This window comes from Bemisia tabaci, chromosome 4 (genome assembly GCF_918797505.1).
Source record: "Bemisia tabaci chromosome 4, PGI_BMITA_v3".
In the NCBI taxonomy this organism is placed as follows: domain Eukaryota; kingdom Metazoa; phylum Arthropoda; class Insecta; order Hemiptera; family Aleyrodidae; genus Bemisia; species Bemisia tabaci.
In genome coordinates, this window is record NC_092796.1 from 51,386,968 (window position 1) to 51,401,348 (window position 14,381).

The following is a 14,381-nucleotide window of genomic DNA, read 5'->3' on the forward strand; positions in this document are numbered from 1 at the left end:
GGGAAAAATTCGCTACAGTGCTCCCATCACGAGGGTCGCCAAAACGCCCCCCCCCCCCCCCCCCCATGAAAGGGGCCCACCGATTAATCCGGATTTGTCCGTTACCCACGAAAAGCATCTTTTTACTAATCCTCTAAGTATGTCAATTTAGCGAATTTGCATTTTTTGAAGGCGACCTCTATCCCCCACCTTTGGGGTCAATATTTTGGACACAGATGGGCCAATTCCGGATTCCTTGGTGGCTAAAGAGGTTAAATTCTCCGTACTACCTAATTCCGATAAAAGAATTTCAAAATGGCGTAAACCCTGACTGTTGAAGTACAAACGCCGCTTTTACAACGGGTGGGGGGGGGGGGGGGCTCCGCGACCAAAAACTTCGCGTTCCTTGGGATCGATTCCCTATTCATCCCCGCGGCCCTGGACTTCGTTCGACCAAAAAAAACAGTCAACAGGCCTAGTACGGTAGGTTGCGACCACCGTGGATATAATTATAAAATATATAATTTTTGTAAAATAATTCTGTAGAGGGGATCGGTTAAATGTAAAATTTTGACTTCAATCAAGTTTCAGCCAAATTTTAGGTATTTAAGTGATTTTTAGTACAAAATTGCCCGGAAATAAAATCGAGTGTCTCCTAATGGATCTCGAAAACTTATTTTCAGTTTCTGTTGATTGGTTGCACAACCTGAGTATTATTTAGGGATTCTCCACGAATAAAAAATAAGGGAAAAAATTGGTGACCCCTTAGCGAGACAGAAAATCATCCTCCAGGATTCCTCATGGGCTGATCAGAGCTCTGAATGTAGTTTGAGGTATGTACTTCTTCTTAAAAACTGTGGGGCCTTGAAACTAATTCCTTGGTGGCCTTAACAGATAAAAAAGAGAGGCAAAAAACTTTTAAGTATCAAAAAGGAAAATCCTTCAGAGAGACCGATAAAACATACAATTTTGAAGCCCTCTGACGAGTGCCATTAATTTCCATGCTGCAATTTCACCATTTCTTTTTACTTCGCTTACGTAAATTTTGGCCAAAAGTTTGACAGCAAATATCAGTTGTTGTGTGTGCCTGTGTGGTGTAATTTGCTGATTACTGTGCGTATAACATTAAAAAAAAAAAAAAAAATTAGTATTGAAAAAAATGTTATACAAACTTTTAACTACTTGAATTCCACATCAAAGCCTTGCGAGATAAAAAGGTTTTTCTACTTATGATATGAAATACATTTGAACAGCATTACTTACATTTTTTCTTCAAGTTGAAATTAGATGGTTAATGCGATTAGGGGTTCTAAAGTCTGGAGGAGAGTTTCTTTGAGGGTAAGTAGCTATACATGTAGCATTCAATATCTACTTTTCTTTTTTTTTTTTTTTTTTTTTTTTTTTTTTTTTTTTTTAACTAGCCCTCAAGGGCTAATCCCATCTGCTCATGAACCAGTTTGAGCCAATCCCTAACCTATTTTTATATTTAACCTTTCCCCTACCAGTCCCTATAGACCAAACTCCTTCCACCTGTAACATCTCGGTAGAAGCTCACCCTCCCCCAGTTATCTCTCTGAAATTTCATTAATTCATTCCATACCCTATTTCTAAAAGCTCCCAATTTCAGTTCCTCCCATTTCTCACAACCAAATAAAGTATAATCTCTCATTCCCTTAAAGAATAGCATACTATCCACATCCCTAGCATCATTATATTTCAACTCTAAATTCCTTCCCTTTCTTCTATCTAATATTTCCAATAAATCCCTATCTCTTAAATCAATCAGTCCTCTCCTCATCTTATATATGAAGATAAAGACCCTGGCTTTTATCAACAATTCTATGCATAGCCAGCCTAACGTCTCAAGCATATCAATTATCCTATTTTCCTTATCACACCCTAGTATATATCTCATGGCCGAATTCTGTCCCTTTTGTAAATTTCTAATATCCTTACTACTTGCCTCTCCAAGAAGAGAAATGCAGTAATTTAATTTCGCTCCAATTAATGAATTATAGACTAGCTTCCTACTCTCCTTCCCTATAAAATCCTTAACCCTCCAAAGCATGCTAATCTTAGCTCTATACTCCTTGGCCACCTTCCCTATATGTTCTTTCATTTTCAGGTCTTCTGATATCCATACCCCTAATATTTCATCACCCTAACTCTTTCTAATTCGAAGTTCTCTATCATTATCCTACCCGCCCATGTACCAGGCCCTACTTCTAGGGTCAAAGGGAATGTTAAGTAGGAAAATAAAGCAGGCAAAATTGTATTCCCGGGTCCTCCATTTCTTCGGTTGACATTCCCAAGCTATCAATACCAGCAGGTATATTCTTGTTCTTTGTTTTTGATGAAGAAAAATCAGGACATGCTGGTTTTGCTGGTTAAGATCTTAACCAAATTAACGTCCAAAATTACTTCAAAATCCAAAGAGTACCTAGCTAATACCTACTCCAGTAAAATCAGAAATATTTAATGTTCAGTTGTCTACCTTGTTCAAAATTCTGTGCTGTTTTTGATACCTACGTACTTACTCAAGAATCTTTGCCAACATTTACAGCAAGAATGTCTTTACCCATAAAATTTCATCAACTTCTGTGTTTCAAATTTGAGATATTCTTAGCGCCAGCTCTGTCACCTCTGATTATAATTAATTTCTACTTATCAAAATTTTCATTTGCTTTCTTCAGAGAATTCTCCTGAAAGCTCATGCTGAGGTTAAAAGTTAACAAGTAGTCGGATTATCTATTGAAGGTCCCAATCTCTTAACCAGGAGTCGTAAAGTTGGCTCAATTAAAAATCCTCAGACTCTAATCTAGAATGTCTCCAGCTTAGGTGGTCTATTATGTCAAAAATTCTACATTTCATAACCTGATAAATATCATAAATAGAATCCTGCTCTGACTGACCAAGCAATAGAATCCTATAATTTTAAAAATCCTGGGTTAAGCTGTAATTACGAAGAGCATTATCATTGAGTTCAAGGTTGATATATAAAACATAATTATTGCTTGGATAATTGTTTATGCTAATGTGACGTAAACATTACTCTCTACTGTAAGTCAATGTGGTGGTACAGAAAGTAGCTAAAAAAAAGTAGCAAAGAGCGAAAGGTACAAATAGCTAATGCTACTGAAGAAGCGCAACATGTTCTGCTTTTGCAGGTTGTAAACAAAATTAATGAAATGAACAAAAGCCCGATGAATAAATGAGTGCTCAAAGGAAGGTGAAAACTTCCTGCTACCTGGTGAAAAATGCTGACACGTAAGTAAATGATGCCATTTTACAAAAAACCAAACCACATTGATTCCTACAGAAAGTAATCCATCCCCACGGAACCAGTTGCATGAGTTTTCGGAGAGGGCGAATGTCGGAGAGCGTTGCCAAATTGAATACAACAGGTAGGTACTTCAGAGAAAGACAACAGCAAGTGCTAATGGGGCATGCATGGAGCGATCAGTTGGAGGAAGTATTCGGTAGAGGATGAGGACAATGAAGTGTAGCAATGGGTTGAACGCATTTGGCAGGAGATTTGGTTTGCTGTAGACTGATTGAATGTCATGAGTGATACATTGAGCAGGAAAGAAAGGAATTTAAAACATTGATTCTGGGGTTCAAACTATTTCGTGTATACACCTCAATAATAAGCTTTACAATTAATATTGCTCGAGAGTAAAGTTTCACGTTGTTTATAGCTGCCTGATAACGAAGTGATAAGAAATGAATGATAACATACTGCCATTTAGTACTGTCAAGACATGATAAGAGAGAAAAAGCAGGGTTTCTTCGTTCCTTACCTTTGTCACTTGGAAGTTCTCAGAGCGTAGGGTTTCTACGATTTCTTGGTCACTACGAGGTTGCTGGCTCACGGATGATCGGAGAAAACTTTTGAACGTAAACTTCTTCATTTTCGGAAAATGAAGATTTCAAAACATCACATTCACTGCGTGCCAGAGATAACGTGTGTACGCTTGCCCCGTCACCAACACGACACGAGCTCAGGTCTCAAGTAAACATATCCCAGAACGGTTACGCGTGTTGAGGATCATGAGCGGAAATTACGGGTAAAACACAACAGGTATCTGGAAAACTCCTTTCTGCGGTTGTCGCGGAGCGAGACTCCAAAAAATGGGAGAAATCGGCCGCAATGTTCGAATGAAGAGGCGATAGCGTTCGAATGTAAGTAACAAAACTTTGAGAAAAATTAAGAGTGTTAAAATGTCTTAAAAAGGGTCACACAAAGCGACACTGATAAGAAATTCACACGTAAACAACCAAGTCTTACACCCACATAATTTCCAGGAGCTGTAAGGAGGCCACCAGACAACTATCAATTTCCCTCGCAAGATCGCGTTACCATCAAGCTGAATTTGACGTCTGATTGGATAAGCACCCAGCGCCCAGAAAGACTGGCGCGCAATTCGAATTTAGGGTGTGAGTGGATTCTTGCGTATTTTCCGCAGCTTTCGTTTCTGCGGGGGGGGGGGGGGTGTCAGTCGACCGATTAAAATCTTAAAACTTTACCGTGACCTTTAAATGTGCCTTAAATATACGGCTAGAAGCGTGGGGTTGGGCAAGACGAACCGTTTTTTTTTCTATTTCACTGTTCAACTGCGTATCTCTTCAGATTTCAAAAGAATGAAGTGTTCCAGGGAGGAGAGTAAGTCTTTCTGGCGATGAGCACGGTTACATTCTGCTAATATCAATTATCCTTCAATTTTTCCTGCTTATTCTGTAGCAATAATCATTCAAACTATATGCCACAAGAAAAACCACCTTCAGTGTTAAGCGACAAAGACGAACTTAATGTCATTCATGCTTTGATACAATTCCAAGTGCACTTCTCGCGATGTGATTTACAGGTACAGCTCCAGGCGTTTTTACGCTACACTCCCGATAACCTGGAACTGAAATCATTCGAAGTGCAAAATTTTAACGGTGAATTCTAGTAATTTTATGAGAGGTGCAACTATTTACTTCTTTTTTGATGGTATCAGAGTTTTTGAAAGAATATCAACTGAGTGTGATCATTTTATTTATACTTTAATAGATAAATTTAAAAAAAATGGCGAAATCTCCCTCTGTTATTAAAACAGTTTTTCGGAGGCTCAAAACATTTTTATATTTTCAGAACATAATTATGAAGAAGAGAAGAAAAAGTAAGAGATAAAAACCTCCCAATGGAAATAAGTTCAAACGAGCTACAATCACCCTTTGTCGGATTTATTAAATGCTGTATGTGTAGGATTTTAAAGAAACAAGCATGTTTTAAGAGATGAAATGAGGAGAACAAAATCGATTTTTTACGGCCTTTTTACGGCAAGTACCTACTGCAAAATTTAATCGTAAAACAACGGATTACCATGGGTGGGGCCTTCCAAGTCCAACCCGCCGCGGATCATGCTAAAATAAGGGTAAAGACCGAAGTGGTGGGGCAACGTGCAAAGGGACTTCGGAGAGGGAGGGGCCACCGATTTTTTTTCTCACTCACGGCACGTAATCAAATAGTAAAATCGTTGGATGAAAAAAAAGAAAAATAGGAAATAAAACTTATTATCAGCTCTACAGTTTGACTGACAATGAATGTATTTTTCTTCACTTTAAGAAAAAACGATAAAGACATCACAGAAGGGACAGCCTGAAGGAGGGTTTATTTGTCTCTTCATCACAATGAGAAATGTTTCGGAGACATCGAAATACACGTCTAATAATTCCTTTTTAAGAGACTGACTGGCTAGTGAGCAATTAACTCCTTGTTTAATAATTAAATCTCATATTTCCGAGATTTTCTTTAACTCGCCTTCAATATAAAGAGCGGCAATTGTCGTTGCAGATGAGTTGTTTACGGCGGACCGGCTCTTCGCGACTGTGACGTCATGAATTCGCTTCAGATTCACTTTGTTTACATGACTTTTATAGGTTAGTTTTGAATTTCAAAGTAAGCGCCGACTGTTTTCGAAAATAAATCTTACACGCTTCGCTCATCAGTTGAAGAGTATTTTAATATTGGTCGTGGAAATTTTATTATGCTGTGAGAAAGATGTTTTATCACGTAAGTCTCTCTCCTTTTCTTTTATCTAACCTCCGAAAGTCGCTATACAAATTTTCAGCAGCAATGGTTTTGATTCAGGATTTTATGAACCGCAAAACTTGAATACAGATCCCTTTTTTATAACTGTAATCTCGTCAATTATAGTTCCATAAAATAGCTACCACCAGAGCCAATAATTACGTTCCAAAGCTAGGGTGGTTGCATTTTGATTTGAACCACCTCCGTAGAGAATTAGGATGGGGAGAGAATACGACTACGAGCTTTGCTTTGCTATTTAAGTGTACCCGCAATGTACCCTACACTATGTTAAGTCAAAAAGTGTGTGAGTCAAGATCACATATTGATATCCTCCTTTTTCAATAGCATTAATAGGACGAAAAATTTTCGTGTAAAAGGAGTCGGCTCTATCAGCTCCTCTCAAGAGCTGCGTTCTCAAAGTAAACTGTTTTGAAAAGGCATTACCTGATTCCAAACAATCAGCGTTGCTGGACTCTGTTAAAATTACCTGATGGCTTCTTTGTTTGCGTACAAAAGCCTAACGTTTCTGCCAAACGCTCTACGCTCTCAGGAAGTCGATGGTTGGGTTGCGCTTGGAAACAGAAGAACCAGATGGAATCAAATGAGTTTACTTTGACAACGCACCAAAGATTTATTCTCTGATGTAAATCTATCAGTTTCTACTCTACTTTCTGTTCGCATAATGAACTAGTGTAAGACGATTTGTTCTGAAAAATTGAAGGATCCGTCCCATGTTGACTTGCTGTTAAATGATTGCATTTTTTAGGTAGTTTTGTAATTTTAGCGGTTACTAGATTGTAGTTTCAAATTTATTTTAATTTTTTTTTTTTTTTCAATTCCCACTGCAGATTAGTTTAGAGCATGAAATATTGCTTCATCCTCGTTACTTTGGACCGCAACTCTTCGACACAGTAAAAGCGAAATTATACTCTGAAGTTGAAGGTACTTGTACTGGAAAGTAAGTAACTTGAGTTCATTTTTAATACCTCATTTTTTGGTACCTTAACAAGGGGGTCTCAAAAATTATGAGGAAGCACCGTTTATTCAAAGATTTAAGAATGGCAAAAACATTAGGTACACCAGAAACATTTGTATCAAACTGACAGCGAAATTATCAAGGACTGGTCGATAAGCATTTTGGTTGGAGCCATTAATTATCGAGGTAGAGAACTCACTAAAAGAAAGTAACCAATTAAGCAGCCACAAGGGACTGTGATTGAAATTATGTATCGCAAATAAAAAGTACATAGCAACAAAATATAAAGGTTGCCTACTGGGCTGAAAAATCTGGGAAAACAGCGATTACTCAGAGATAAATTTTTATTGACACCTCTATCTGTTTTGGGCAATTTAAGTACCAATCATTTTCCTGGAAAAGAGTGCCATAAAATCCAAGTTGTACAAAAAATCTGCCCTTTAGTATAGTATGAATGAACAGTAATATTGCAAGTTTTGACTTGCGGAAATTCAAAATAGGCGTTATTGTTTTTTAAGCTTCAGTCATAATAGTCATAGGTATTTCATGCTTGTGTGATGTGTTTCAGGTATGGTTTTGTTATAGCTGTCACAACTATAGACAATATTGGCGCCGGGCTTATTCAGCCGGGACAAGGATTTGTTGTTTACCCTGTTAAGTACAAAGCAATTGTTTTTCGACCTTTCAAAGGAGAAGTACTAGATGGTGTTGTTACCCAAGTAAATAAGGTAAAAAACCTAAAGTGTTGTATTCAAAGTGCCTTTGAAATAAGGTACTCAGTGACTTTTGTGAAGAAAGAGACCTTAGCTCCTGAAAGCTCATTTTTAAGCATAGCGATTTCTGCAAGTTAGGTAGAAAAATTGGTATTTTTTTGTGATAAGAAATACTCTCTGGTGTCCTGAAGAACACATTGCAAATCTTCTAAGCCGCAATCCAAATACATACATGTTTCTATGGTACCTTTGACATATCAATGGTTAAATGTGAAAAATGTGGAATTTAATTACAACTTTCATTAATCTTTGATAATTTTCCCCCTTTCTTTCTTTCTCTCAATTCATAATATTTCCTTGCATTTTTAAGCAATTTTTTAGAATGAGTCTAGAAAAATTCATACTCAGTAAATTTAAATAGAAACCGGTGGTTATTTTTACTTTAAGAGAATAAACCAAATGCGGAGACTTACATGTGGTGATGAGCCTCAAGAATGCTACTTTTTCAATGACTTTACTCTGTCATCTCTCATTTGGTATTTTCACAACCTTTCAGGTTGGCATGTTCGTGGAGATTGGTCCATTGTCATGTTTCATCTCACATCATGTAAGTTGACTTTGAGTAATTATTTTTAACAGTGGTCCTGGAAAATTCGATTTTTTTTTTTTCATTCTTTTATGAAGTTGTTTTCATATCACCTTCATTGTAAATACAAAACTAGTGAATTAAAAACTTGATAAAGTACCTCTCATTCAGGAGAAAGCGCCTCAATGCAAAACAGAATGGAAAAGTTACTCAACTTGTTAATATTTTTCATGTAAAGCAGGATGGCTGTTGCAAGGGTTGCTACTGAGTAAAGAATCAAAAGTCCCAGAATGATTTGCTGAACGGTTCGTAGACAAAGTTCACTTGGACACCTTGGACCTTTGACAATGTGGATTGTAGTCGACTCAAGTAAACATCTCTGCCTTTTAGTGGCAAAGACGAGCCAAAGGGTTGTGCGGGTAATAGCTACTGCTTTAGGAATATCTAGGCAATTTAAGAACCAGGGCCGAGAAGCAGAAAAATTACCAGACAATTCTGGAACGTTTAATTCTTTGCCAGTTATCTGATTTTTTTAACACTTCAGTGGGTGTTCGAAACTGTTGTGCAATTTGTTTTTGTGATTATCTTTTGTTATGCTCCAACTTTGTTCCATATCGCATTCTTGAATGTTTATTAATATTATTATTTATCTTTTTTAATTCCAGTCCATTCCAGCAGATATGGAATTTTGCCCTAGCTTTAACCCTCCATGCTACAAATCTAAAAGTGAGGTAAGATAACACTTTTTTTTGGGTTTGTTATTCATAATAAGGATATATCAAGATTGAAACTCTATCAGATCACTCAATTTGGTCAAATTCGTTGTGCTGGCTCAGCATATCTAAGAGAGTTGATTGTGCCGTGTGACGTAACATGCTCCAGTTCTGTCACAAGAACTTATAGCACCGATAACTTCCTTTTCAAAATAGGTCATTTTTAGGTAGTGAACATTAGTGAATAAGCATATTGACGGTGAAACTACCAAACCATGTATCTTTGATGTTGCAGACTTCCTATCATACTTTATTTTTTAAGTAGAGAAATGTTACTTAATGTCAATTCTTTAAAACTTCCGTGATTTTTCTTTCAGTGCAAAGCACATTGTGAAAAAACTTTACGGAATAATCTTGATTTGTTCTTCTTTAAAAATATAATATGAGAGCCAAGATTACTAAACACTGCAAACAAGTCTTGTAATTTGGAAGTTTCTCTGTCGATATTTAAAACAGGACAACATATCTGTGTATCTTCATACATACGTCATGTCATGTTTGGAACAGATTGGAAAATTAAAATCTTAGCTTTTAAGGCAACCATAATAAAAAAAGGTATCTGAGGGTGTCACTTTCAAAGGAGGGAGGATTCTCATACTTCATTGAAAGGTTTGCTCGGCAATACTTTTTGCTACTTAAGAGCTAATTTTTCTCGTTAAAAATGCAGATTTCAAACTCTTTTGATGTTGGAATATGCAACAGAAGCCAGCCTTTCAGTATCAATTTTTTTTAAAGCAATTTTATATCACAATTGCAAACCATGGAATGTACAATGAACATTCTTCACCATAGATCTGCAAGGTTTTACTCAAATTATATTCATATGAAACACGGATACCTTAAAAGTTATAACTTATAATTGAAGATAAGTCTTTGCTTCTATTGAAACTTTTCTGTCTGAAAATTAATCTGTATACATGAATCTGTGATCATTCTAGCTCATCATTTCTTGTTGTTTCCAGGATGTTGTTATACAAACTGACGACGAAATCCGGCTGAAAATTGTTGGAACAAGAGTCGACGCTTCCGGAATTGTAAGTTTAACCATTCTTATTCCTTCAAATCCAACTTAATGATTAAGGCTCTATGGTACTGTTTTAGGAACGACTTGCAACCTTTTAAATCGGATGTACATTGCCTTCAAGAAAAGAAGTCAGGACTTTTTTAATAAAATATTTTCTAAATTTCATGGATATAAACTGATGTAAGGAATGAAAAGTTGAAGAAATCCTAGTCTCATTTGAAAGAACGAATAACTTAGCGAATCAGGGACCCAGAACCTGGAAGATTAAATCTTTGTTTCCTGGTATTGACTCCTATTTGGTAGTCATTCTGTGATGCCCTCATATTGCCTATGTTTTTAACCCACTCAATTTTGTTTTTCAGTTTGCCATTGGAACATTGATGGACGATTACTTGGGTAAGTTCTCACCTTTTTTTATAGCAATTAAAATTGCTGGCTAACATTTTATCACTCTCTTGTGCCTTTTTTGTCACGTTTGTCTGTCTTATACATTACATCATTCGTTTGTTATGCTACAAATGAAACAAATGTCTGGGACTAAAGCAGGGACTATTAGCGTTCCATAAATATATCCCACTCACCGAGGCCTGCAGGCCGACTATTGAAATTTTGTGTATTTCGGACGGACAAAGACGACATAGGTCTAGTGGCGGAGTGTGATTGGTTGGCTATGTCTTATCGCTGCCCTGTCGTCCCTTTCTCAGGTGGAATGGATGACAAACTGTCGAAAACTCAAGAGATGCCTCTAGCTTGGCGTGAATTCCACCTGACGAAGGCTTGACAAAGCAGCGACAAGACATAGCCGACCTATCATGCTTCACTATTTAACCTAGTCACTTATTTCCGCCCGACAAACACAAAATTTCAATAATCGGCCTGCCGGTCCAGACAGTTGAAAAATTTATTAATTCGTTGAACCAGATTCAACGCAGTGAATTGACACCCGTGATCGTTGACATCATGCTCAGGGCCTATTTTTTGGTTTCACTGCCCGAGCACGACATCAACAATCGTTGACTTCATGATCAGATTTTGTTTAACTAACTGCTATGATTGATTGTCGGATCCCAGTTACAAGCTAGATCTTTTCTCGAAATTTTTGTGGGTAAATTAATTAGCAATACCTTGCTTTTTCTCTTTGACCTTGCTCTGATTCACATCTTGCAGTTATTAGCCCACAAGATTGTAGTGATATCTCAGCATTAGTCACAACAAAGCCATTCAAATAGCTTGTTGTGCCCCAAGCTTTGTTTACTCTCTTGTAACAGTAAAGTGTAATGCTGGGTGCAGAAAGGGCACTATTCATTGTGATGTTTCAGGATCTCTGCTCATGTTTATCTAATATGATCGAAGCAAATACTTGTATGTAGTGTGTTGCCACCTTTACCAAATATTCCTCTTATTTTACAATGCTTTCAACAAAAAATTGCAGAAAATTCGCAGAATACTTTCTTCTCTAAAATATAAATCGGTAGTTGAGATTTTACAACACCGTAACAAAGGGTCCCCCTCTCTGCACCCGAAGCCTTCATTATGCTGCATGTGGAAAAATTACTTTCCTTGTTTTTATTTAATATTTTTTTCTTTTTCACATATTTACTAAAAACATTATGGTAATGTGTCATTAAAAATATAGATATTTGCATGAAAATTAAATCTATTCTCTCTTTTTCATTTTCAGGCTTGGTCTGTAACTAAAAATACACTGATACACATTGAAGCTGCTATGTGGACATCCTGTGATAACGGTCCAAGATGGCGAATCCCTCTCAGACTCGCTAATCTTGCCCCGCTACTCACTCAAAGACTCCGGAGTTTCTCCTCTGGATTGCCCTCATATCCAGTTTAAGCAGTACAAGGCGTGATTCATCAATGATGTCCTAACAACAAAAAGATCTCATTTCAATTTGTTTTTTATCGCTAATTTTTTTATCTAGAAAGAAGGCCTCAAGAAATTCTGAGTGTTAGGGTTAATATAGATTCGTGGTCACAAGGTTAGAAGCTCTGTATCACTTCTGATCTGGATAATGTGTAATCCAATGTTAATTCTGATTATTTTGAGCATAACTATCACGAAAGGAATATGCTATTGCCATAACGCCAATGTAGAATGATCAGTCTCAGCAGAGACCCCTGCTGCCACACCCACACATCCCAAGCATGATAACTAACTATGGGGATCACATTTTATGATTAATACTGAAAGTAGCTTTTGGCCGTGATCATCATGTTGATTGTAAAGTTTATGTAATTTTATTCTTCACTTAATTTATAATTTTTTACTATCAATTATACGATGACGAAAATCTAAGAATTTGGAGTTTATTTCTTTTTATCATATAATATGGTGACATTCTGGTCCAGGAGGTACTTCTAGAAGCCGGGTAGCAAGGATAGGTAACCTGCTTTCATCGTTGATGTAAAATGTTCATGTTAAATTTTCAGTAATACGCAATCGCTTACTGTGTTACTAACATCTTATTGTTTAGTCGCTCAGACTCGTGTAAAGGGAAGCTTTTCTTGAATGACAAAAAAACTACCAAATGATTTTACCAATAAATGAAATGAAAGATAAGTTTTTAAACACTCAAATCAGATGAATGATTTAACCATAACCTGTTTCTCAATACTCTTGACCTAATGATCTTGGAGAGGAGAGTAGAATAAATACATCTGAGTAATATACTTGGGTTTCGCTCCTTGATTATACTTTATTGGTGTTTTGCTGTACAATCCAGAAAATACTCAAAATCAAAATCTGAAGCAATTTTGAAATTCATTTTGAAGTGGACATTGTCAAGATCGTATCCATCGATTAATCCAAATGAGCAGACCCAGATTGTTCAGACATTGCATCTTTAACTCGGGAAATCTAAGGGGTAAGTCAGCAATCACATAACTCGGTTTGCTACGTCGCAGACTTCTTGTCATACTTTATTTTTTTAACGGGAAACTACTCAACGGCAACTCTTAAAAATTGCTGTGATTTTTCTGCTCTGTGCGAAGAAAATTCTGTAAAAACTTCAAGGAATTATGTCAATTCGTTCTCCTTTAAAAAAATAACATGGAGGCGGAGATTTTCAGAGACCGCAAACAAGTTATGTGATTGCCAACTTAAAACGAAAACGAAAATTTAGCGACAGCGCCATGTTTTGGAGGCGTGCAGTGAGTTTGGAGTCCCTCTTGGGGGATTTTAAATTTGTCTGCTAACTTCAATAGATGGCAAGTATCTTGACAAGTTGAAAGGCTGGTTTGCGATAGCCAGGAGTTCGTGAAGTCCTGGGCTTCTCTCGTCAGGCCCTGTTGCCGTAAACTGCAGTTTCAGCGTATGAACGACGACTGGTCCGGATGCGATCAGCGCACTACACGTGAGATAGGGTGTTTTTCGCGTTGGAGAACATCCTAAGAGCATGATGTCACGATGCAGTAGACCGCTGCGCGGTTGCCACGCCCTGCGGGACCCAACGAGATGGCCTAAGACTCGTAATAGTTTCGGCGGCCCTCTAGAAGGTGCGTGGCAGCGGTGCGGGGACCCTGTCTGCTGGACATCGCGTAGTCATGTTTAGAGCACTGGAATTGCTGATTTCACTAGATTTTTCCGCTCGAATCGTACGAAACTGAGGGTAAGACGCTCCGCTATCTAAGGACGCTAAGGAAGATCTATGAAATCAGTCTTCTCTCAACGCGGTGACCACACTGCTCGCGGTAAGCAACACGCGGTACAGCCCCGTTGCCCCCCAGTTGGCCCCGAGAGTTTTCGACTCAAACCCCCCCCCCCTTCTCTTTATTTTAAAATTGCATTTGTTCTTTTATTTCCGGTTTTTAGAGTGAGCGTTATGCGTAGTTATTTGTTGTTGTAATTTTCCGTAAACGTCGTAGATTTGTCCGAAATAGTTTGGCCGATCCGAGGTGTCTCCGGTGGAATTACGTTATGGTGTATGATCAGTGTTGTTAGCGTGTTTCCTGTGTGTATTTTCATCATTTATCATCAACTAGTGTAATTAAAGGGAGTGGCACCCGAAAACCCGTGCACGTTTTGATTTGGACTACTTCTCCCCATCTCTCATAAAATCAGTGATCAGACGAGCAACGAAAAGATCATCTAAGTCCATGGGACAGGTTTGATAGAACATCTCATTGCATCAGAGTATCCTTGGTATTAGCGTGTGTTATAGCTCTACCAATTAGTCATCACTGAGGACTTGAGGCCTCATTTTCTATACCTCAAGTGGTGGAACGCCCCCCCATGTTTCTCCT

General features: G+C 37.6%; 2 protein-coding genes across 5 annotated transcripts in view; one reads left to right on the plus strand and one right to left on the minus strand.

The window, feature by feature from the left end:
• Positions 1 to 4,304, minus strand: part of Tomosyn (syntaxin-binding protein tomosyn) — a 96,948-nt gene extending 92,644 nt beyond the window's left edge. For 3 of the 4 annotated variants that reach the window (XM_072300014.1, XM_019059107.2, XM_019059106.2), the window contains exon 1: positions 3,780 to 4,304. In XM_072300014.1, coding sequence (XP_072156115.1) covers positions 3,780 to 3,890 — 111 coding nt within the window. In that variant the 5' untranslated portion in view covers positions 3,891 to 4,304. The remainder of the gene's footprint in view (positions 1 to 3,779) is intronic. The other variant, XM_019059108.2, reaches the window with a different exon arrangement.
• Positions 4,305 to 5,905: 1,601 nt separating this feature from the next.
• On the plus strand, positions 5,906 to 12,438 carry Polr2G (DNA-directed RNA polymerase II subunit Rpb7). The gene is made up of 8 exons (XM_019059235.2): positions 5,906 to 6,034; positions 6,901 to 7,010; positions 7,597 to 7,756; positions 8,298 to 8,348; positions 8,993 to 9,058; positions 10,063 to 10,134; positions 10,487 to 10,520; positions 11,806 to 12,438. The coding sequence occupies exons 1-8, from the start codon at positions 6,023 to 6,025 to the stop codon at positions 11,820 to 11,822; spliced, it is 522 nt and encodes a 173-aa protein (XP_018914780.1). The 5' UTR covers positions 5,906 to 6,022; the 3' UTR covers positions 11,823 to 12,438.
• Positions 12,439 to 14,381: the final 1,943 nt, after the last annotated feature.